At 34.6% G+C, this 26,403-nt stretch overlaps 1 protein-coding gene across 1 annotated transcript; it reads right to left on the bottom strand.

The window, feature by feature from the left end:
• Positions 1-26,403, bottom strand: LOC128989782 (RING-box protein 1A). The gene is made up of 5 exons (XM_054411828.1): positions 26,103-26,403; positions 19,802-19,829; positions 4,082-4,203; positions 965-1,050; positions 1-329 (listed from the first exon to the last, which is right to left on the bottom strand). The coding sequence occupies exons 1-5, from the start codon at positions 26,193-26,195 to the stop codon at positions 317-319; spliced, it is 342 nt and encodes a 113-aa protein (XP_054267803.1). The 5' UTR covers positions 26,196-26,403; the 3' UTR covers positions 1-316.

Here is a 26,403-nt window from a genome sequence, read left to right as displayed (position 1 = left end):
TACAAAGAAAGAAATTTATTATACAACGGTAGTATAGTTGTAGTACAGTTATCAGTTAGGAATTAATTCCAGCAGACAAATGAGTGAATAAGTAGGAAAACATATAAAGTAGAAATGCTAAATGCATATTTATTTCAAAGAATGTGTAATGAAATTTTTGTATGACTAATGAAAAACTGTACAAACTACTGTTGTCTCAAATACTAGAACATTTGGTTAGAATAACAATGTGAATTTTGTTTGGAAACATCTTAAACTCAGAAACATATTAATCTTGACGCATTTAATTTCCTTGATTTGGAGTTGCAACAAGAATTTAGTGGCCGTACCTGGGAAAAAAACAGTCATTAGGTAAAAGATATTTAAACTATATAGCTTAAAAATAATATCAAGCAAGTTTTATAAGTAAATGGAATCCCTGAGACAAATTATACTTAATAGTTGCAAAACATTGTATATTTAGAAGTTACAATAATGATCAACTGAAACAACGAAGAAGCAGAAATTGAGTCAACGATGTTAAATGAAAATACTGTAGGTGCTCTTGCACTCTAACTATTCTGAATATTAAAAATGTATCAATAAGAACCACAGAACAAATTTACAAAACCATACAAGACCAGTAGCTTAGTTAGTTACGGCATTGAGGTGTTTATAAAAAGTAAAAAATATTAACATCGTTAAATAGCTTTTCAAAACTTAAATATTAAGAGCAATTACAAGGGCTGGTAAAAGAATACCGATGTAGAATGAAGAGAATCCAAGAACTAAAAGAATTATTTCAGGAAATAGATATGAATCATTTATTTAGTCCTTCGACACTACCAATAGACAAGCGCACTTGCACTAGCAATAGACAGTCATTTTTTAACGGACATAATAAATTAAATATGTAATGCAATCAATAATAGTACAGGTGTACAGTCTTTTATATAATTAATTAAAGAAAATATTCAAAACTTACTTCTGGAATTCCCACTCTCTGTTGTCCAAGGGACAAACTTGCCGAGTCTTCAACCACCGAGAAATGCAGTGAAAGTGAAATGCATGCTGAAAATAAAAAAATAAAAAACACGTTTGTAGGATAAAATCTTTTTTTTTTTTTAAGAAATGGTTATAAAAAAATATTAAATATTCATAAATCATGCTCAGATATACCTACACAATAGAACCATCAATCGCTGATAAATTTCCTGGTAATAGATTTGCTGCCAAAATAAAAATGAATAAATACCTCCCCACCGCAGCAAACCTGTAGACTCAGCAAATTTCCAATTCCTTAAAAATGTCAGATTCATCCCCTTTTTAAAAGAAATAGTTTTAAGGAGGAAAAAACACTTTTTACTCCATTATTATGCCTGATTATGCTGGTTCAAATAAATTTAGGTTGGTACTATACCTCGGTATGGTTTAGAACTCATATCATACTTCTAGAAGGTTCCATTTATTAAGTTTACAAAAGATGGGGGTAATTAAACTACATACGATCTTATGATTATTAGTCCAGGAGCTGAGGGGGGTTGAGCATGCATGAAAGTAGTACGCAATGTTATTGCTGATTATTGTAATATGGACTGTGGTGATCAAAATTACGTATGTCGCCTATTTCAAAAGTAGTCGATAAGGTGGGGGGGAGGGGGCAAACATGGCGGTTTGCGCTATGCGTTAAAACGCTGATATTTCGAAAACGGTAAAAGATAGAACATCGGTTAAAACGTCATTGTAATTCTAAAAATGTGGACTACAATAATGGTAATTGAGTCCGAGGTCGTATCTCTATAAATAAACAAGTTATTGTATAAAATATGTAAAAATTGACTTTTCGTGTAGTTTTTTTTTACCGAAAGTAGAATTAATTTGTGAGTGTCGCAAAGAAGTAATATCAAATATCTTTGCTGATAGTTGTAATATGGACTGTGGTGATAAAAAATATGCATGTCGCCTACTTTTCAGGTGGTCGTGAACTTGGGGGGAGGGGGGCAAAGATGGCGGAACGCGCTATGCATTGAAACGACTGTAGCTCGATAACGGTACGAGATAGGACATCGGTTAAAACGTAGTTTTAATCCAAAAAATATGGCCAATAGAAAAGTTTATTGGGTAAAAAGTTGTATCTTAACTAATAAAAAAGTTATAACAACAATAAGTTCATCAAAATCTACATTATGAGATTATACAGCTATTTTCTTCAAAAATCATATGAATTGTTGATAAAAAATAGTGTAATTACTTAATTACTTGGCTAAATATTAACTGGATGCATTTTCTTATAAGAAAAAAATATATTATTACGAATACATTTGCTTTAAAATGTAAAACACGGCCTCCTACACTATTTTTTATCAACAATTCATATGATTTTTGAAGAAAATAGCTGTATAATGTAGATTTTGGTGAACTTATTGTTGTTATAACTTTTTTATTAGTTAAGATACAACTTTTTACCCAATAACCTTTTCTATTGGCCATATTTTTTGGATTAAAACTATGTTTTAACCGATGTCCTATCTCGTACCGTTATCGATCTACAGTCGTTTCAATGCATAGCGCGTTCCGCCATCTTTGCCCCCCTCCCCACAAGTTCACGACCACCTGAAAAGTAGGCGACATGCGTATTTTTTATCACCACAGTCCATATTACAACTATCAGCAAAGATATTTGATATTACTTCTTTGCGACACTCACAAATTAATTCTACTTTCGGTAAAAAAAAACTACACGAAAAGTCAATTTTTACATATTTTATACAATAACTTGTTTATTTATAGAGATACGACCTCGGACTCAATTACCATTATTGTAGTCCACATTTTTAGAATTACAATGACGTTTTAACCGATGTTCTATCTTTTACCGTTTTCGAAATATCAGCGTTTTAACGCATAGCGCAAACCGCCATGTTTGCCCCCTCCCCCCCACCTTATCGACTACTTTTGAAATAGGCGACATACGTAATTTTGATCACCACAGTCCATATTACAATAATCAGCAATAACATTGTGTACTACTTTCATGCATGCTCAACCCCCCTCAGCTCCTGGACTATATAATGAGACATCTATGAAGACATTCTGATAAAAAATTAATAAATTGGCAGTTAAATGTTACCAATACTACTACTAACTGTTAGTATTCATTGCCTTTACTAATTCTAACCATAGATATTGGGGGTTTTACTAGGCTGACATGACCTAGAATGACACAATTTTTAAAAACTTTGATTACTTGTCTGGTGTTTGCTTTTCTTTTTAAGTATTTGAAGCTGCAAAAAATTTAAAGTTAAACCTTCTCATACATTATTACACCCATTCATAACATCTCAATCTGTCTGAATACATACAATTATCCAGTATTGACAATGAGCATCAATGACTATAGTTCGGCCGCTTAGAAAGCGACCTCCTCCAGCATTGGTTTAGCATTAGCGCGCAGGTCGTTTTCTAAGCGGCCGAACTATAGTCATAAGTTAAAGCATAGACAAATAGAATAAATATAGACTGTCAAAGGAAGGTTCCGCGATGTGCCGCTCGGTGTTCGATTCGCTGCCGTCGTCGGCTCCTTGTCGTAGCTACCAGCAGACGCTGCAGCAGTGTGTGCCGTAACTACACAGCAATCCTAGCGGTCGACGCCAGAACTTATGCTAATGCAGCACAGCTGACGGTCTATATTTATTCAATTTTTCTATGGTTAAAGGCACACAATCATATGTTTATTATCCTTGTTCATCATCCTTATCTGGAGTGCATTTAAAAGGTAGGTTATTTAAAAGAAGTACCGGATATATTTAAATTACCAAAACGGTTTGAATGTAATGACAAGTTCTCATCATAGTTTGTTCACTTTTAAAACGACGAAATAGAACTAAACTACCGGTATCTATTTGTTGATCAATAGTTCTATAGCCTCCGAGTAAAGCATAGGATACTATAAACTTTACCCTAAAATAAGAAGGAATTAGTCAACATGAAAATATCGAGCATAGGCCTACAGTACGTGAAACACATCAAAACAGCTTTAGATTTGATTTAACAACAGGACAAGAGGTATAACTACAGATTCAAAGTGAAGATGTACACTTACATTGCACACTCCCCAGGCTACTGTGCATTCCTCACTGGTCGCCGACGCTTGATTGGCTTGACACTCGATGCAGAGATCCATGATGTGGTTGCGGCAAATAGCGCAGTTGTCCACTACAATGTCTATAGAAGAAAAACAAACAATTTTACGACTGTGAATATGCATCTATTCTCATCAGGATATTTTCAATGTGGTTTAATTTGAATACATTTTTCACTAATCAGTTGAAATGAAATTAATATCACATGCAAGCTTATTTATGCTTACTTACTTACTGCCATGGCCACTTGTACCCTAGCTGGTACTTGGCCTCGCCAACACGCTGTCGCCAATAGTCTCGGTCCCATGCATCTTCCTCTACAAGCCTCATCCTTTCCAAATCTTTTCGTACTTGACCCCACCACCTGGCTTTCGGTCTACCTATTGGTCTTCTTCCCCTCGGATTTCCTCTGAGTACTATCTTCAGTAGACTCTCCTCCTTTCTCCTTAGGATATGGCCAACCCACCTTAATCTTCTACAACTTCTCCAATGATATCAGGGTCTTGAAATAATTCTCTTAGCTCCCGGTTGTGGCGGATTCTCCATACTCCATCTTCACATACTGGCCCATATATAGTTCTCAAAACTTTGTTCTCAAAAGTTATTATTTTCTTTTCTGAGTTCTTGCTCAGGATCTTGCTTATTTATGCATATAAATAAAAAATGAAATGTTGCACTAAGGTCCCTTCCCCTCCCTATGTGAGCGACAGAAGCGTTGCGACATGAGCGACGCTAGCGGAAAGCTTAAATTTCCCGAGAATGTTGTAGGTTTTGGCATCCTACATAGACTGGCAAGACGAGCCTTACTTTTCGTCACCATTTCCTTGTTAACTGTAATTCTATGGGTTCTCGGTTTTCCGGTACCAAATAGCTAAATAACTCAAATCAAATCAAATCAAATATGCTTTATTCATAAAGTACAGTGTTGTACATTGAATGGTGTCAACTAAATCTATCTTAAATTAATAATTTACAGATTTGCATATCTTGGATCATTATCTAAATAAAAAACCAAGAATCAGGAAATGGAAATAATCAAAACTGAATCAATTATGTACTAACGCTAAGAGGGGAGGTGGAAAAATACTCTTCCAGGGAATAGAATGCTTTCTCTACTAAATATAGTTTTAGCTTTCTCATGAAATTCTTCCTGCTTTGTTCATTTCTGATTTCATTAGGAAGATGCTTAAAAAACTTTAATCCTATATAGGATGGTTTTTTTTCATAGAATTTTAATTTATGTTTACTTGAAATAAGGAATTTTTTATGCCGAGTGTTGTATGGGTGATAATTTGTCTCAGAGGTGCTCAAGCAGTTTTTTACTAGAATAATTGTGTCGTAAATATATTGGCCATATACCGTTAAAATTTTCAGTTCTTTGAATTTGTTTTTGGTTGTTTCATTGTGTTCTAATTTCAAAATTATTCTTATTGCTATTTTTTGAAGTTTAAGTATCCTATCCACATTTGCTATTGTAGTTGAACCATAAAGGCACAAACCATAGGATAAATGCGAATGGACATTAGCATAATATATGTTTTTTAATGTTTTATGGTTACAAAAATAAGACATTCTAGAGAGTGAATATAGTCCTGAACATAATTTTGAAAGGAGTTTATCAACATGTTCATCCCAGTTTAAATTTTGGTCCACAGTTAGACCTAGAAACTGTGTACTGTGTTTGTGTTCAATTTCTTCTGCATTATACATGATATTTGGTTTAATTAACTTTTTATTTTGATTTGTTTTAAAAGTTAAAAAATTAGTTTTTTTAGGATTAAGCTTCAATTTATTTTGCTCTAGAAAGTTTCCAATGTTTGTCAATTCAACAAAACTTAAAATTTCAACTTGTTGCACTGACTCAGCCGATACTTTGAGATTTGTATCGTCTGCATAAAAACAAAGATTGTTCTGAGGTAAACATGAGAGTGTACCACCAGCATCATTTATATAACATAAAAACAACAGGGGGCCAAGGATTGACCCCTGGGGTACACCACATTTAACCCTTTCAGTTTCAGAAGAAAATGCTGTAATTCTGTTATCATGATTATGTGTGATTTCTACAAGCTGACAACGATTATTTAGGTATGACTGAAACCATTTTATTGATTTTTTTGTAACCCCTAAAATGAGTAATTTATCTATCAGTTGGGTGTGGTTGACACTATCAAATGCCTTAGTTAGGTCCATGAAAATTCCAATTGTGAACTCCCCTTTATCAACCGATTCAATTATAGATTCTATGAATGACACTGCTGCTGTAATTACAGATTTTCCAGACCTAAATCCATGCTGAGTATTGTTTAATAGTTTAAATTCTTCTAAATAATTTAATAACTGACAGTTAACAATTTTTTCATAAATTTTTGATATTACTGGTAGGAGAGAAATAGGACGGTAATTTGACACAGTTTCTAGGTCGTCTTTCTTATAAATTGGTATTATTTTAGATTTTTTAAATTGATTTGGAAAAATTCCTGATACAAAAGATGAATTTATTAAATGACTTAAAATATGGCTCAGGCATTTTTTGGCATGCTTTATAACTTTAATAGGGACATCATCGTGTCCAACAGAATGTTTGTTTTTTAAAGAGTTAATTACTTTTTCCACCTCCCCCGCATCAATAAATTTAAAATCAAAACCTCTTTTAATACATTGCTCATTTTCAATAAGACTTTGATTTTCAATCTTGCTCTCACATTGGTTGCCACTGACATCCTGATCAACATTAGTAAAATGATTGTTGAACATGTTGGCAATAGTTCTAGGATCACTTAAGCTACAATTTCCCTCTTTCAAAGTAATATTTTTATTTTTTGTTCCATTTCCTTTCCCAACTTCAGAATTTATAATCTGCCATACTGTTTTTTGTATATTGGCTGATTTTTTTATTTTATTTTCAAAATAATTTGTTTTAGCTCTGACTAATTTTGCCCTATATTTCAGTTTGTTTTGTTTTAACTCATATTTTAAGGCAGGATTTTTGTTCCTACGGAGTTTTAAGGCCAATTGTAGTAGTTCTTTTTTTTCATTTTTCAGGTCTTCTGAGATCCAATTTTTTTTGCGTTTCTTTTCAGTTACAGTAATTTTGGGAAACGAAATGTCAAAAAAGTGCTTAAATGTACTATAAAATTCATCATATTTTCTTTCAACAGGAGCCATGTAAACACTCTCCCAAATCTCAGTTTCCAAGAGGTTTTTAAATAAATTCAAATTTTGAATATTGAAGTTACGAGTTGTACGTTTTATAGTTGATTGAACCTCTTTTGTATTATTTAGGTTTTTATTTTTTATAAGGAGCAATTGCCATCATGATCTGATAGACAAGTTACAATTCCCTCAACAGTCACCTTGCAATCATGACAGTTTTTAATTATAAAGTTATCAATTGCTGATTCAGATTCCTCAGTAACTCTGGTTGGGAAATTGACCAGATACCTCATTTTATGAACTTTTAGTGTTCTTTTTAGTAATTTATGATTAGGGTTATTTTTTAAAACATCAATGTTTATATCCCCTCCCAAAATTATATTAACAAACTTTTTGGAAAAGTGGGAAATTAACATGCTCAATCTATCTAAAAATATTTCACAATCCGAGCTAGGTGACCTATACACTCCAATTGCCAAAATTTTAAATCCGTCAATTATATAGCTACAGGCACAAAATTCGAATTGCTTATCTTGAAGTAAACTACCAGACAACCAATTTGGAACATCCACCCGCTTCCACTTTAAACCCTTCAGGGAAAGCATAACGACGCCACCCTTGAAACATGTTTTTCTACAATAAAAATTGTTTACATCATAATCTTGTATATTGAGTCTGTTAATTTCATTTTCCTTCATATCGTGTTCTGTTAAGATTACAATATGAGGAGTTAATTCATTTATAGTCACTAATAAAGGTTCGATCCTTGATGGTAAGTGCTGAATATTTTGATGGAATATTTTTATTACATTTTTTTCTGTTTGTACGTTTTTGTTGAGATTATTATTACTGATGGGTTTAAAGTGGGAGCGGGAGTCGCCATTACAAATCATGTTGCTATCACTTGTATTGGAGTTTCCAATAAAAAACCAGAGCCACTATCACTCACAACCCCAGAGAGAATCTGCCCCCCATCACTTGACACAGGCGCAGGCCGCTGCAGCTGATCTGGATCTGGTGTAACAGGGGGTGCTTGTAGAGGGGGGAAGTCCACCATTGAGCCAATTGTGACATCATGACCAGAACCAACAGCAGCAAGGGGTGATTGGCAATTAGCAGTCTCTTGAGATTGCAGAGTTGTAGGATTCTTGGACATTGTCGCTGGCTGCTTCATCCTATCATCCACTGGAGTTGGCTCTATTGAGCCCAGATTGCTGGTTGAAGTTGTATGATGGGTGTGAATAGTGTTCAGGGAATGTGATAGAGTAGAGGTTGTTGCCATTATACAAGGACCAGGGAAAGAAACAGATTGAGTGTTCATATTTATCCATTTATAAAGCTCTTCTCGTATACTATTTTTAAATTCCTGGTAGCTCAATCCATTTTGCAAAGTTCTACTTGATTCTTCATCCTGTATTATTACTGTAACTGGCTTCCCAGTGATACGATGCAATTTTACTAAGTTTTTCACAAAATTTTGAACACTAATATTATCCCTGACACACCCCATGGGTGAACACACAAGTCTCTTGTATTTCCTTAGCTTGAAATCATCTATTAATTTACTGAAGGCTGTGTTGTAATCATTTGTCTTTGGTTTACCATTGTATGTTGCCTTGGTTACAACACCATACACTGCTGCTCCGTTTTCATGTTCTTGTAGTGTTAAGTACTTATTAAGTAGATTGGCGGTCCTTGGTCTACCAAACGCTTTTCGGAAAGAAACAGCAACACCAGCTGTCATATTTCTAGGACTGCTTAGATCACCAGAAATACAATGAGAGAACGCTACATCACCGTTGCTCCTAAGACCATCCACAATGTCACTCATATTGGATTCCATTACTTCTATTCTGTCTTGATTTTTTAAGAGAATATTAGCCTTTCTGTTAGTAATCAACCACCGAGATAAAGCATTTAAAATTTTATGAGCCACAACATTTTTTCCCTCGTTATTTAAGTGCAGGCCATGTGATGTAAAATGCTTTCTCCTCAATGTGTTTAACTCAATCAAATAGACATTACTCATTCTTTGTACGGTTTCGATTATATAACTGTTTGCAAGTTTTAATTCTTGATTAACTGTATCTTTTAGTGCTATGTCATATCTGATAGGTATAGTGGTCATAAATGTGGGTCTTGTAGCACTTAAAATGGTAAGTTTCTTTTCTAAGTTCTGATAGATGTCCTTGAAGTTACGATTTAGACTATCGTTGCTGCCTCCGAGGATTATAACGGGACTAGAATCATGTGTTATTGATGCTGAATCAACAACCTGAGTCAGAGTGGTGTTCGCTCTGATATATCCAAAAACCTGAACTTTCTGATTACTTAAAGTTTCTAGCTTGATTGGTAAGTTTGCTCCTTGACTGTCTGAGCAGAATGTAACCTTTAAGTCTGAAAGAACATTCTTGTTTGGTCTATTAGAGTTGAATCTCAAACCAGCGGTTTTTTCTTTTTTGTGAACATTTTTAGGGGCATTATTTAATTTATTCTCATTTATACAGCCAGGTGGCGAAAATGTATCTTTGCTTCCTGGCAAGTTGTCCAAAACTGAATATTTGTTAACATGAGTAACGTTGATGTTTGGTAATGTGTGAGTTCTTTTTTCACTTTTTTGGCCACTGTTTGGTTTATTGTTTTTCCTTCGCCGAACCGATGACCATTCATCACAAGTCAAGCTAGGTGAAGTTTTTGACAAATTTCCAACTGTGGATGTTCCATTGCTCATCTGTGCTGATGATTTGTGATTATCACCTACATTTTTAGTTAATGCTCTATAATTATTCTTCCCATGCTGAGATTCTGTGTCAATCCCAGGAAACCGTTTAAGCATTGACCTCAAAACATCACGTTTGATTTTTGTATGCTGTTGGTTGTAGCAGAGATATGCCAACAGTGAGCGTTTGACTATGCTGTCCATTTCGTTGAACTCTAGGTTTACTATGCTCTTCTCAATGAGTGGCTCCAATTCACCCTGTTCAATAGCAGTAATGAGGCAATCCACCATTAATTGAATGAACGAAGTGAATTCTCATACTGGTGTAAAATGCATCTCATCAATCTCCAATAACTCGAATATAACTTCGTATATCAAGTTGATGTTTTGCACAAAGGTTCTTTATCATATTATCTCGGTTAAGTTCGTTATTGGAGATTATTTGTTCAGTAATAATTATAAAATCCTAAAAAAACCATTTTAATTTTCCCCCATAAGAATAACATTATGAGCTACCTTCTTCTTCTTTTTTTTGTTTACATTTTACGAGCAACAATTTTGTTGTGAATTCTAGAGACCGAAGTGAATTCTATTATTTCTTTCATCCATGGAGTAAACAGTTTTAACATCTGTAGGTATATTATATTTGTCAATGGTTTTATGCACAATAAATCTTTAAATTATAATTATAAAAAAAAAAATTATATCGGAGGAAATAAATATGGGATATAAAAATATCCACCTAAATAATGTATTACAATCGATAAAAATGTTAGAACTTGTTTTTATGGTTGTTAGTTTAGTAGGCCTAGGTTTGAATTAAGTAAGACCACAGTCCTTGGAATGGAATGGAATGCTTGTTAATTAAAATAATGTGTGCACTTTATCACTTGGGTGGCATGATGGGTTTCTAAAAATAAGTGGTTTTAACATTGTCTTGAGCTTTTTATATTAATTAATTTCAATATTATTGTTATAGGGCCAATCAGATTTTTTAAAGATTTTTTTTCAAACATATAGGTTAAGTTACATAGTTTCCCTTTTTCTTATCGTCGGTTGTTTGTTAGTGCTTTCTGTCGGGTGTATTTGTTGTTAATGTTGGCTGTAAAATAAAATAGTTAACATTTTGATACAATAATTTTAATGAATAAACCGCAAATATTACTCTTTGTAGTTAGGGTGTAAGAGTTAATTCACTTTATACCTATCTTTGTGACTGTTGTCAATGGCAAACACTAGATCTAGGTTAGGAACTGAGGGAGCCATGGCCATTGGTTAGAGACCATTAGATACTAAGCAAGGAAGGAACTTAAATAACTGTGTCTGGTTAAGTGTTTCAAAAGTTAATCGTCATTATTGAGATATGATCTTTCAAGTGTTATTTTGAATTTCATATGAGGCCTATAACTTAACGTTATCCGGTAAGTTATAAGCTAGGCCTATTTAACTTAACTTGGTTACACTGTCAAGTGTATCTGACAGAGTGTTCCCTATGAAGTAGGGTAGCCTGCAATCAAAGGTAATAGGCCTAACCTACCTTGGCCTTTTCTACAGTCTAATTAATTTAAGTTAAAGGACCTAGGGTAGGCCTAAGTTAATAGATCAATTTATTCTAACCTTTAACTTGTATAAGTTAGCTTATCTGTGTCCTTAAGCCGGGTTTTCCTGGGCGCGGAGTGCGGAAAGGCGATTTAACAACGTCTTCCGACGTGCTTCTAGGAAAACAGTTAACTTAAATGACTGTAAGATGCCTACCTAAGACATGAGGAGGGCTGCACTTTCGTTTAGGTCCTACACTCATTCGAATGAAAATATCGATCGATATAAGTTATAGATTATTCCATTCGATATATCAAATTTGGTAAGTTAACTACGTTAGGCTAACCGAATGAAATACAGTAATCGATATAATCAAATAATTTATATCTTAGGCCTATCAATATTTTTCATTCGAATTAGTGTAGGATGTTTACTAAAGTGCAGCCAGGAGGAGTCTGTGTTTTGCAATCCGTTTCTGTGCCTAACTTAACTTAGGAAACTCCAGGTTAAGTAGGCCTAGGGTGAATTAAGTTAGGTAGACCTAACTTATCTGTCTGCAGTCAAGTTTCTATATAAAGCCTACTACATGCATGCCTTAGTTAGGTTTAAAGCATTCGTAGCTCATCTGAATCTATAAATAGTTTAAACTTATGTAACGAGTGTTCTAAAAGTCAGTTAACCTAAGAATTTCTCATTTAAGTTAGTAGTCTCTAGGCATGGGTGGAGTTCCGCTAAAACCTGCGATATTTTATCAAATTAATAATAGGCTATATCAATCATGATTCGGTTCGATGAATTTTAATAACTTAGGTCTAACCTATAGGCCGTTCCCTTCACTCACGTATCATAACTCAAGCAATAACAAGCAAAAAAGATCCAATTTTGATGATATTTGGTATAAACGTGTAAACCTAGGCTAGGCCTATTTATTTTCACAAACCAGCATCATCTAACTATAGGAACGGGGGTTTATGGGGGTTTTATGAGGTAAAAATAGGGTTTTCTCATTTTTAACCAAACCCAAAATTTTACAATTTCTTTCCAAACCATTTTGTAGAGCTTTAAAAACAAATAATAATTTAGTATAATGAAGCGTTATTATGCATCTAATAGTTAGTGTATGGAGGAAATTCCAAAAATTGTAAATTTTAAATAGCTATAAGTATTATTCTTATGGAGAATAATTCAACTGTTGTACCGGTAGTTTGCTTGTTTTTGAGCATATTTTGATCAAAGTGCTTTGTATATGGTTGAATATCTGAAAATACATTCATTTCTTACTAAACTACTAACATTTTACAACAAAAAACACTTTTTTACTCTCCTTGTTGCAGCAAACCTAAGTTCTCGTTTAACTAATTGAATTTAAATAGGTATTAGCCTAAATTTGATATTTTTAAGGAGACATTTTAGTATAAATCCAATCAAGCAAATATGCCTTAATAAGCCTACCTAGACCTAAAAAGGTAATGTATAACTTTCTTCTAGCTACTAGACCTGTGTCCTTAGTAGGCCTACTTAGGTTAAGTTGCCCATTTTCAGGGGGACAGTTTCGCAGGGAACCTAGCCTACGATACAAGAATTAGTGCGTACCTTTATTGCTGTTCCCTTCACTCACGTATCATAACTCAATAAATTTACAAATAACAATAATTACAATGGTATTGTTTGAAAGTACCGAGCAGCCAGTATAACCTCACTCTCAGGCCAGCAGAAGCTGCAGTTACTGTCGCGTCTAAACTCTAAAGTAATAGACCTTCAAATTTTCTCTCCACTCAAGTGATCGGAGAGAAAAACGTGAGCGAAGAGAATGTTTCGTGACCAAATAACTTATTTAGAGAGATTTGTTGTCATGATTACTTTCCAAAATCAAAAGTTACTCTGTAACAATTTAACCTCTGGGTTTTTTGATAAATACTAGGTTTAAAATACTCACTCACGTGATCGGAGAGAAAAACGTGAGCGAAGAGAATGTTTCGTGACCAAATAACTTATTTAGAGAGATTTGTTGTCATGATTACTTTCCAAAATCAAAAGATAATTTATTTTTGTTTTATAAAATTTACTACCCTATGTAACAATTTAACCTCTGGGTTAAAGTCACTTTGTAGTTCCCCTCTCTCACTCTGTAGTTCCCCTCGCTCACACTAATTCTCCTCGCTCACACCCAGTAAAAGCTCTGTTTATCAAAAAATATTTCTTTTTAAAACCTGTTTTCAATTTCAACGCAAGAACCAATGATCATTACACAGGTTTATTAGTTTTTTTTATGAATTAAATAAAAAAGTAGCTTTTATTCTAAAATTTAACTTCTGTTTTGGTGTATTTGGTAAAAAATGGATTTTTTTTTGGATCAGCAACTATTACTTTTAATTAAATAACGTTTTTAAAATTTTTAATTGTTAGCTACAGTTATAAACTTTTACTTAAAACTTTAAATTTTACTATTTTTCTTTTTTTCCTTTATTTTTAAGGGGGGGGGGAAAGGTGAGTGGGGGGAAAAATGTATGACATCCTGAAAGAAAATTGTATAATTTTAACAACAAATATTAGAATTAAGCTCAGCCATCTTTGTTTTCTTATTAGGCTAAGGGATATCTTTCTTTTGATTTAATAAATAAATTATTGTAAAAAAAAATATTTTTTTGTTTTTTTTCCGATCCCCAAATTTGCCTTGAATTTGAGAATGACCCATATGTTATAAGATGAAATATTCGTTTGATATAGCCTATAAGTTTAGGCTATAAAATATCGTAATCAGTTAATTTCTAGGTGATACAACTTACCTTAATCAATCCATTTATCATGTAGGCCTAGGTCTCTTTCAATATTGAACAATTTATGCCTAACATATTTTTTAAGGATACTCTTTACACTGTGTAGCTTACTTTTTAGTTTATAATAATAGGCCTGATAACAAATGTAGCATTTCTAAAAAACAACATCAATCTTTTGTGTATGATTTGTTTAAGAGATAAATTTAAAAATACATTGGCTACGGTAAGTTAACTTTGATCTTTTCATGAGTTTATAAAAAGGTGCCTAACATAACTATAAATTGGTTCAATAATAACTTAACTATCGTATCAAATTTGAGTTAATCTTAAGATACCATATGATATAAATAAAAAAATAACAAAAAACATTAAAGAAGCATTTTATTTTTTATCCTTAGTTGTTTTGTTATTAGGTGGCCTAGGCCTATTTGTTTTGTTTCCTTTGGTAAATTATAGTCCTAGACAGTAGTTTAATTTATGAAATATAAACAAAAACCGAACAAGCCATTAATCAATTTTATGTTTAGGCTACATCGGGGAAAAATAAAGAATATTGTTTAATACCTACAAAAATTAAATCGGATAAATACCAATATGTAATGTAAAGTATTTTTCCGAAAAAAATACTTCACTGCAATTATTTAGTATGTCATCATTGGGATATGATGTACTTTTTAGATGTTTAATTACAGTTTCTTTCACGCTGAATCCAAAAATGCAATTGGTTTTTGTCGGTGAGATTCCTAAGTGGCTGTAAAAAGAAGGTTAAAATTACGAATCTGAGGTTCATTTAGTGGTTCGGATGATAATATAAAATCAGAAATCAGAAATATTTATTTGTCATTGGACATTACAAAAATGCATTGACAATTGACATGTGTATATAGCATGGCTACAGTCAGGCTAGACATTACAACTAACATGTCCAATATGTTAATTTTTTTGGTGTCAGCTCTGTGGATTACCAACAGTATGGAATGTGATTTAACAATCAATACATTTTGTGAATAAATATGAAAATTTAACAAAGAATAAATTATATGAACCAACAACAAAATACAGATGGCGTGGGCTGGACGGATCCGTATGTGTTATTGTCTGAAAGTTTTGTTGTAATTTGTAATACAAAACCTGAAGAACCCTTCATAGTTCGCTTGCTACAGTAAGTAGTTGTAGCTTAGTAACAACTCCGTTATTAAGCAGAGTAGAGCAATTAATGTTTTTGGTACTGTACAGTAATACATTCAACTTATTTGGCCATGTATCACACACAATTTATTTGTGCATCATAGAGTACGTTAGGTTAAAAAAATATGTTCATAATTTATTATTAATTTAAAGAAGTGATACTCAGCCCATGATTTTTAATCACTCTTTCACATGATTACAGGACCACCGTGAGGGGGGGGGGCTAATTAAGGGGGCAAATGCCCAGGGGCACGGGCCCTAGGATGGACAATTCTTAGTGTCAAACTGACCCCAGTTACTTGTGAATTAACAGGTCCAAGGTTTAGATTAACATCCCCAGTCAGAAACATAACAAACACCACTGACGTTATAATTTATGATAGAGAAAAGTAGAGCTCATGCTATTCATATTTGATTTTTGGATAGATATATGCGGCATTAGAATTATTTATAAAAAAGAGCATTACGCCCGTAGTAAAAAAAAAAATCGCAGTTAGTCTGGCCACTGCCACCGCACAAACTTGCGGCGCGCCGCGCCGCATGGGGCAGGGTGAGCGGTGAGGGGCCAATGACAGATTATTATGTACATGGAATTGTCTTCGTTCATTCTCATACGCGACTTCGGAGCGTACTCCTAGTAATACATACACCCCACAATCATCACCATTTGGTTGCTGAGGGCTCTTGACAACTTTAAAATCTGGAGTTTTCTGAGAACCAGTGCACTTAGCGAGTCTTTGATACAATTCCTTAGCATGCTGTAAACTTGTTTCTCCCAATGAGTCAAAATAATAAAATATGTTGTTTTTCTTTGTATAGAACAGAAGACTCCAGTGTGTACCAGCAACACTTAACACTGGGTCTGCATTGTTCACTGGTGCAAATATATAAGATTTTTCCTGTAACAATAGCGGGTTTGTATAGGAGTCATAGTTTTCAAGGCACTTAATCGCTTGACAAATGGAGGGGCTAATTAAACAGGTATTAGAGCTAGCAATTTTTTTATCCGTTAGAGTACTAAAATACATTTCTATGGCTTCATCTCCTAACCAGCCATGGCTTAGGGTTGAATGAATTATACTAAAATCAGTTTGCGTGGTTGAGGTGGTTTTATTACTCAACGTTAATTGGGGTATAGTGCATTGAGTCTCAGCATGGACATAATCTTTCGTACAGTAAGCAGTTGAGACTATTGGTGAGGGTGTCACAGGTTCACATTGTACAGAAGAATCTCTCATTTGAGGCTTAACAGTTTCATGTAAATCAGGAATAGGGAAGATCTCCTTTGTAAATTCCATTAGTCTTGTGTCGGATTCAATTGAGTGGTCAAGCACACACTGGAGCTGTTTTCCAAGAGTTACATTATGCTCCTTTAGCTTTCTATTTTTTTCTTCCAGCTCTGATAATAATGATGGTGTTAATTCTTGCGAATCAATGGATGAAGTGGAAGAATAGTCTGGTGGAATAGGTGTGTTCAGAGGAGACAGATTACCTAACTGAGGTGTAGATGACTGTAAGGAACAATTTTCACTTAGTATTTGGACAGGTGACTCCTGAATTGAGGCTTTAGGAGATAATAATGACCTCATAGTGACCGGGTGGGGGCCAGAATGCTTGTTATTGGTGACAGTAATAAAGGATTTATTTGCGTCAGTCTTTATCGTAGCATTACAATTTCTTCCCAGACATCTCCATGTGATTTCGCCACTCTTAGCCACATAATTTTGTCTAAATTTGTGATTATTGTGAATAATATTGGGTTTACCACTCTTTGTTTGTTCTATTTGAAAATCCATTATTTGAAAATCCATTAGTGCTTTAAGAAACAAATGAACTGGCTAGTGAGTCTTCTATTAGAAGAAAAAATAAAATACTAATATGAAATACTAAGAAAAACAAAATAAAATAAGTGACACCTGGTCAAAACAAAGGTTGTAAACAAGCTGATAACAGTAGTTGACAGATTGCATGGATAGCTACTATGACTCAAGTGAGCCTGGTTATCTTGGGTGCAAGGGTCAGGACTCCTTATCGCTGGACCGGCTGTCTGTGTTCTGAGAAATAATCTTGCAATTCCAGGAAAAAGTGTTGTTAAATCTTCAATTTACTCTTTAAATATTATAAAATAGTAACTTCTACTCACATACTTTTATACCCAGAAATAAACTTAACACTTTGGTATAAAACTTATCTCAAACAAACTATAAAAAACCACTTTTTTATGGAAAAAATTGAAGAGCACACTTGCACCTGTTCAATCACTCAGGGGTCTTCCCCCACTCCTCCACTTATTTAACTATTTTACCGTATTAAATAACTATTTTATACGGCAAAGTCGTTTTATTCTTTTTAGATCCCACCTACACGAACTAAATTGCGACTTCGGCGCAAGATTAAGGTACTCCAACAACGACTGAAAAGGAGGGAGTGAAAAATTAAAACAATGAAAGATGTGATTACACTACTGAAAGAAAAGGTCAATGCCCCTGTAAAGCTATTAGAAGTGTTAGATGATAATTTTTCTGGCTTCCCGTTAGAATTAATTGTACACTCTTTGAAAAATAAGAATAAAGCTAAATGTAAAAAGAAATATTCTGAAAAAATGAAGGAGTTCGCATTAACTTTATATTTCTACTCCCCAAAAGCTTATTCCTTTTTGAGGAATAATAAATTTTCATTACCTAATCCGTCAACATTGAGGAAATGGGTAGGCAGTTTTAACTGCATGCCCGGATTATAATACCCGGATATAATGTATGTCATACATGTTAGAAGGCATAGAAGAGTCGTCTTACTTTAAAGACAATGTACTATATTATATTTGTGGTTATGTTATTCGAAAGTTGGACCCTAAACTGAAATGTGAAGAATGCAGTAATCTTTTGGTAACTGGCGATTCAAATCCAAGCCCTTGCACTAATTTTACTGATTTTCTATCAAAAGGAAAATTAATCAGGGCTTCGCCAGATGTACCGAAAATTGTTAAGTTCATGTACAATCAAATTGTTGCATATTCCAAGGATTGGCAAAAATTTGATGCTTCAAAAACTATTTTATTAGCATGTAGAACCTTTGCTGGTAACGTTTTTCTTAATCATAAAGGTAATAATGAATTTGGCGAGGAAAGCCATGACATGAAATTAATCAAACTAATTGGTATTATGTTTAACAAAATTATATGCCACAGCATTTCTAAGCGTAAAACAGCAAAAGCTTCTCTGTCAAAGCTTGGTATGCAGCAGAAGTTAAATAAGCTTATTCTTTTTAGCAATTTTTAGGCTAAATATGTTTCTTTGTTTTACAAAGTTTCCTAAATAAAATGTTTCTTATACAATCTAACCTTGTTCTTACTAATACCTTACCCCAGAATATTTTGTATTTTACGAGAAACTGATAAAACCCATTTTTTAACATAGACTATTTTGTATTGTAACATTGAAACATAATTGGTTTCGTTAGAGTAGTAAGTGAAGAAAGAACCAAGCCATAAAGGTTTCTTAATTGTAAACTATTTTATTACTTTTATTCCATCATTAAAAAAAATAAAATCGAAATTAAAATTATATTTGATCAGAAACCTCAGTGTGAAATATCCGCCGTCAGTTAATTTTTTTTAATTAAATTATTAGAAAAATCTTTATTGTTTCAATATTACATAGAATTGTACAATTCAGAAATATTACAGTACACGAAACAATAACCACCAAGGTTATTTATTAATTGTGGTACCCAAACTCGGTTACTCCCAGCGTTATTTTTACACTTATATTACTTGTACAAAAGTTCATGAAAATTGATTATTATTAAAATGCCTTACAACGTTTTAGTAGAGAGTAAAGGGCATAGATAAAGTGCATCGTCCTGGTCGCGACAATGCTAAGATGTGGCGCAGCGAGACGCTTAATCCCACATGACGCCTGCAAAATCTAAAACGCAACCACGGTCGTTGGCTCGGGTCGCGGAGCCTAGCAGCCGATCCAGTTAGTTTTATACGTCGATGGGTGGTTCTAGTGTGAGTCCACTGCAACAGTCCTCTGGTTTAAGACTGGACCCAGCTAATATTGATAATAGGAATTTTTACGATTCTGACTACAAAACATTAGGCTTATCTAAGCTTAATAATTTAAAAAGGTCTTTGATAAAACAATGAAGCTGTTCAAAGCATCTCAGTATCCTCATATTTCTATCATATTTATCTCAAAATATTTAATGAAAAAGTGAGTGTTACTGCCTTACAAAACAGATAGGCTAACTTACCTATGCCTAAATATTGAATAAAAAGTAACAAATTATTTACTTACCCCAAGCCCAGAGAGCAACTGCATTCCACTGAAAGAATAATAAAATCTAGGTCACAGAGCAATTATAACTTAATAGTTTTTTTTTTTTTGCTTGGCACGAGTCTGGGAGTGTTTTCCACATTACTTCAGACTAGACCTAGGGGTTGCGGCATTATCATTAAGATAAAATCCATTGGTGAATTGGCGGGGATCGAACCCGGGACCTCAGGGACTGAAGTCCCGCGCTCTAACCACTACGCCAGCTCGCTCCCCAACTTAATAGTGGGGGAGAACGATTTTGAAAATGCTCGACAGAGAAAAGAGAATTAAGGCCTATTTGGTATTTATTCCGTATAGGTGCCTCCAAACGAATTTTTAATTTTTATATCTTACTTTATAGTTTTTTACCTCTTGAATCCAAATATACCATTATTTTTCACCGCTGATGAATATTTTTCAAGATATCGCCGTAAAAACATACTTAACATTACAATAAACAAGATAGGATGGATAAAATTTCAAGTGACTCTGGAGTCAAATAACTTAATGTTCTCTAAGTTATAAGTTAATTGAGCGGAGCGAGCGAAGCGAGCGAAGCTCTTATACGTCGACTCTTATGCATTTCGTAATACGCAAACTCCTCCTAAACGGCTGAATCAATCGTTTTCAAATTTTGGGTGGTGATAAAGACCATATCGGTGAGTGCCAACATCTATATGGCGTTAAAAATAACTCTCAGGAATCCGCCCCACTGGGTCTTAAAGTTTCAATGTAATCCTTATGGAAGCAGTATTTGACACATAAACAAAGACATATACAACAACACATATACAAAGACATAGCTGTTGACTTTTGAATGCAGTAGATAAAGAAATAGCTGATGGCATTATTCCACAGATATTAGAACAGAAACGGTATGAATCATAAATATAATCAAATGACGCCACTAGCTTGAGGTCGGTGACGTAGGAAGTGTTAAAGGAAGTACTAAAGGTGAACGGTCTGGAGTGTGGAAACTGTTTATGACGATTAGATTTAGGTATCTGCATTCCAAAAATTATAAGGGAAGGGAGGAAAACGGGTCCGCGACGTAGCAAGTGGTGAAGGAAGTACTAAAGGTGAGCAGTCTGGAGTGTGCAAACTGTTTATGACGATTAGATTTAGGTATCTGCATTCCAAAAATTATAAGGAAAGGAAGGAAAACGGGTCCGCGACGTAGGAAGTGATGAAGGAAGTAATCAAGGCAAGCTGTCCGGAGTGTGGGAACTGCTTATGACCATTATATTAAGGTATTTGCAATCCTATGATGCTATGAGAAGGGAGGGAAACAGGTCCGTCACGTAGGAAGTGGTGAAGGAAGTAGTAAAGGCGAGCAGTCCGGAGTGTGGGAACTGTTTATGACGATTAGATTAAGATATCTGCAATCATAAAATGCTACGGGAAGGCAGGATATCGGGTCCGCGACGTAGGAAGTGGCGAAGGAAGTAGTAAAGGCGAGCAGTCCAGAGTGTGGGAACTCTTTATGACGATTAGATTCAGGTATCTACGATCATAAAATGCTATTGAAAGGAAGGGAAACAGGTCTGTGGCGTAGGAAGTGGCGAGGGAAGTAGTAAAGGCGAGCAGTCTGGAGTGTGGGAACTGTTTATGACGATTAGATTAAGGTATCTGCAATCATAAAATGTAATGGGAAGGGAGGTAAACAGGTCCGTGACGTAGGAAGTGGTGAAGGAAGTAGTAAAGGCGTGCAGTCCGGAGTTTGGGAACTTTTTATGACGATTAGATTAAGGTATTTGCGATCATAAAATGCTATGGGAAGGGAGGTAAACAGTTCCGTTACGTAGGAAGTGGTGAAGGAAGTAGTAAATGCGAGCTGTCCGGAGTGTGGGAACTGTTTATGACCATTAGATTAAGGTATTTGAAATCCTATAATGCTATGGGAAGGGATGGAAACAGTTCCGCGACGTAGGAAGTGGCGAAGGAAATAGTAAAGGCGAGCAGTCCGGAGTGTGTGAACTGTTTATGACGATTAAATTGGTATCTGCAATCATAAAATACTATGGGAAGGGAGTAAAACGGGTCCGCGAAGTAGGGAGTGATAAAGGAAGTAGTCAAGGCGAGCTGTCCGGAGTGTGGGAACTGTTTAAGACGATTAGATCAAGGTATCTGCAATCCTAAAATGCTATGGGAAGAGAGGGAAACAGGTCCGTGACGTAGGAAGTGGTGAAGGAAGTAGTAAATGCGAGCAGTCTGGAGTGTGGGAACTGTTTATGATGATTAGATTAGGGGATCCGCAATCCTAAAATGCTATGGGAAGGGAGAGAAAAGGTACGAGACGTATGAAGTGGTGAAGGAATTAGTAAGGTAAGCAGTGTGGAGTGTGGGAACTGGAAACCGTTTGTAGCAGTTAGATTAATGTATCTGCAATGCTGAAATGCTATGAGAATGGATGGAAGCATCCCCACGACATAGAATATGGTGAAAGAAGTAGTAAAGGCTAGCAGTGCGGAGTGTAGGGAGTGTTTGTGGCAATTAGATTAACGTATCTAAAATACTAAATTGCTATGGAAAGTGATGAACACAGGTTCACGATGTAGGAAAAGGCTTAGAAAGTAGTAAAGTATGATCGTAGTGTGAAAACCGTCTGTGGCAGTTAGATTGATGTATCTTTAATCCAAAAATGCTATGAGAAGGGAAGGAAACAAGTCTATGACGTAGGAAATGGTGAAGGAAGGCTTGCAGTGCAGAGTGTGGAAACTGCCTTTGGCAATTACATTAATGTATCTGCAATCCTAAAATGCTATGGGAAGAGAGGGAAATAGGTCCACGACGTAGGGGGTGGTGAAGGAAGTAGTAAAGGTGAGCGTGTTGAGTGTGGGAATTGATTAATGTATCTGCAATGCTAAAACGCTATGGGAAGAGACTGTAGACTGTAGGTTAAAATAATTTCGAAGCACGAATTTATACATATTTCGATACATGCAATCGTTTATAATAGAAATTTACAACTGAGTTGACAACAGCTGATTATTACTCCATAGAGGATAAAAACTATTTTTACTCCATAGAGGATAAAAACTTTTTACTTCCTAAAGAGTAAAAATGCTACTTTAGACTCGCAACGCATGCATTAAAAACGACTGGTATTACTGAAACCATGACAAAAACAACAGTATGACCAAAACAATATAATATAAACCCTTGATGACTCCGCTCAATTTTGTGGATGCATCTGCGAACGCCACCTAGTAGGAATTTCGTCACATTATGGAGATAGATGGACTGGTGGACTAATTACATGTAGTTGTTAATTAGGCATGTCAGGTTGGTAGGTCGTGCTGTATGTGAATTGGTGACTGCATTACCTAAGTGTTTTGAAGTTAGGTTAGATTAGGAAGGTAAAGTTTAGGTTATAATGTATCGAGTTGTTAGTTTATGTCACCTGCAGACTGTTTTTGTAGTAGTTTTGAAGTAATTTGAAGTGTTTTTCTCAGGATTTTAATTTTACAAATACAGTCTGCTGGTGACATAAACTAACAACTCGATACATTATACCCTAACCTAAACTTTAACTTAAATCTAACCTACCTTCAAAGGACTTAATGCAGTCACCAATTCACATAAAGCACGACCTATCACCCTGACATGCCTTTTCTGACATCAAAAGGAGTTTGCTTACACATTCTAGAGGTTTGGTTAGGTTAGGTTATGTTAGAATAGCACCATTTTATTATGTAATTTCTAAACGGCGAAATATAAATCAATAAAATCATTAATAAGGATAAAATACTGGTAACAATAATACATTATTAACTTATTGGTCTTAGAAAGTGAAAAGTGTAACTTAATCAGGTGATTTTCATATTGCAGAATCAGAGTTAGCTAATTGAAGTTGTCACTTCCATTTGCGTGACTATGATTGAAAACAATCAGCTGTTGGTTTACTTAACCCATAGTTAATTCCACTTGTAAATGTCATCCATCCTACCTTGTTTATTGTAATGTTGTATATTATTACGGCGATATCTTGAGAAATATTCATCAGGGTGAAAAATAATGGTATATTTGGATTCAGGAGGTAAAAAAACTATAAAGTAAGATATAAAAATTAAAAATTCGTTTGGAGGCACCTATACGGAATAATTACCGCCTGTTTGTTCGCCAAGCGTTAACCCTCCGAGTGTCCATAGTTTAGGCCTTAATGTCCGCCTATTTTTGGCGCATTTGCAAGGTTTTATTAAAACGGATCTGAGAAGCTTAAAACAATGTTAATTCTACTGTTCTATATACCATTTTGTTTGGAAAATCATGGGCTTCAATATTATACATAAAACATAAGGAACATTTGATTCAAACAATTTTTTTAGGTAAAAAATATTTTGGAAAGTTTTCAAAAAAAAAAAATAAAGTTCGCGCTCAATGAAATTGTATAAATTATAGGCCTATAAATATTTGAAAATAGCCACTTTGTTCTAAATTTTATGAGGAGTACAAATATATAATAATATAAGGAAGTAGATTTGCAAATAAATAAGTTATGGGCAAAAAACAGATTTCAGTACATAGCGTTTAGCTAAGAATGCATTAGCCTAACCATAGCTAGGAATCTGGCTGATAATTTACATCAATATCACTACCTACTTCTTCAGGATCATCAACCAGCCCTTCCAAATCACTTAAATCAAAGTGTGTCGCGCATCGATTTTTCGACGAGTGACGCTCGGAGGGTTAAGGCTTGGGTGCCGAATTTATGGGACCTTAAGGCCTTATTTTATCTATCATTAAACATCAGAACAGTTTTAAACTGTTTAGATTATTGACCTAGAGGTAAACTAAGGTTCCTAGAATGTTTGTACTCTTAAATTAACTCTTTCCAGCACGGAAAATACAGGTGTCAGGTGACCCCAACCTGCACAGAATATTTTTTGTTGAAATGTTTGTCAATACAGGGTGGGGCAGAGTGGACTCCCTAGTTTTAATCAGTCGCTGAAGAGCGTGCGCGCGACTTAGTGGAGTGGGAGAGGTTTCATGTGGTGGGGGGAAAGATGCCATTGTTAGTAGTCACCATACCGAAAAACTGGCGAGCATCGTAGTTTTGTAGTCGAAACGTTCTTTAAAAATAAGAAACTGTGGTGGCGACCCAGCGTGCATTTCGTAACGGTTTGGTTTGAATTGTCATGATAGTGTTCCCGATGCTAAAACCTTAAGGAAATGGATTACAAGTGTACGGGCGACCGAATCTGCAACTGAGGTTTACAAAGTTTGACCAAGGACCTTGGAAGCCCTTAAGGAAGCAATTGTTGATGTTATCACTGGAATAATGCCAGATATGCTGCGTAGAGTTTTTGAAAACTTCATTGAACGGTATATGTGCATCGCTCGTCAAGGTCTTCACCTGGACGATATCATTTTTAAACCTTAATGAAAAATAAATGGCATTGTATTTAAATTTCAGAAATAAAAAGCTTTTGTAAATAATCTTGTATGGTTTTTATACAGTTAACCCATCAAATCAGGGAGTCCACTCTGCCCCACCCTGTACTTTATAATTTGTGTTTAGAACCATATAAGGTTTTATAAAATTGCATTAATAATTTTTTGTTTGTTATCAGTTAGTGATAAAAGGGAGTTACACATACGTAACACCGTCAAATGGAACATATTTTATTGAATCCTCAAAATATTAAAAATCAAGTTAGAGGGTTTCTTCAACTCTACCCTAGATAAGTAAGATGTTATAATTTAAAGTGTGGTAAGATGCAATTTATTACTGTCAAATTTTAAATCTCTAGCCATGGTCTGTAACTTTAGTAGGCCTATTTGTTTGCTCGTCGCTCAATTTCAATTTTTACCCTTGTATTTATATTGACTGTAATTGAATCCCTTGTTATTTAAACATAGGCCTATATATATTGGTTACAGTTTCTTAATAACTGTGCTATGCTAATATCGATTGAAACTATCGATTCGATTAGTAAACCTTCATGCGATTTTTTCACCATCAGCAAGTTTGGTTGGTTAGGTTTAGGTTATGATAGTTGATAATAAATAGGCCTATATTTAAAAATATTGATTATTAATCAATATTTTCAATTCGACAGTTTCAATCGATATTAGCATAGGCCTAGCCCAGTTAAGAAACTGTACCCCTTATCCACACTTAAACCTTAGAGAAAATTCTAGGCATAAGTTATCTTGGTTGATCTTAGCAGCTTGAATATCCTAGGCCTAGGTATGCCGTGTCAATACACAGTAATATAGGCTATTTTTATTCTTGATTCAAAGACCTAAGTCACCAAACAAAAACATTTCGATCACTTACCTTCTTAACTTCAAATCTTTTCTTCTCGCCTTTACTACTACTTGATGTGGGCAATTCAATCTCATCATCGTCTACGTCCATTGCAGAAGCCATTATTTCGTATCCGCAACCGCAATATGAAAATTTTACTATGGATCTTCTTAGAAACCTAACACCGAGCAATATTTAGTTTATTAAAGTGGACACTAAGTTATACCACAGCTAAATGACTGTAAGCAGTGCACATGTATTATAATAATATAACTTATTAGACCTAATAATGAACAATGAAGTTGAAGTGACTTGACTTAATTTATAAAAT

The sequence above is a fragment of the Macrosteles quadrilineatus genome, unplaced genomic scaffold (assembly GCF_028750875.1).
Source record: "Macrosteles quadrilineatus isolate MER2022 unplaced genomic scaffold, UCM_ALF_1.0 Scaffold_3__2_contigs__length_128488019, whole genome shotgun sequence".
NCBI lineage: Eukaryota > Metazoa > Arthropoda > Insecta > Hemiptera > Cicadellidae > Macrosteles > Macrosteles quadrilineatus.
The sequence above is the reverse complement of the archived record's forward strand: the minus strand, read 5'-3'. Positions and strand labels throughout refer to the sequence as shown.

What these genes read in the sequence shown, in the direction of transcription:
- LOC128989782 (XM_054411828.1), bottom strand. Translation starts at nt 26,195, where the DNA reads ATGGCTTCTGCAATGGACGTAGACGATGATGAGATTGAATTGCCCACA. An exon ending in AGTTGCTCTCTGGGCTTGGG is followed by an intron (nt 4,204 to 19,801) that starts GTAAGTAAATAA and finishes TTTCTTCTATAG; the next exon opens with ACATTGTAGTGGACAACTGC. An exon ending in TAGCCTGGGGAGTGTGCAAT is followed by an intron (nt 1,051 to 4,081) that starts GTAAGTGTACAT and finishes TTTTATTTTCAG; the next exon opens with CATGCATTTCACTTTCACTG.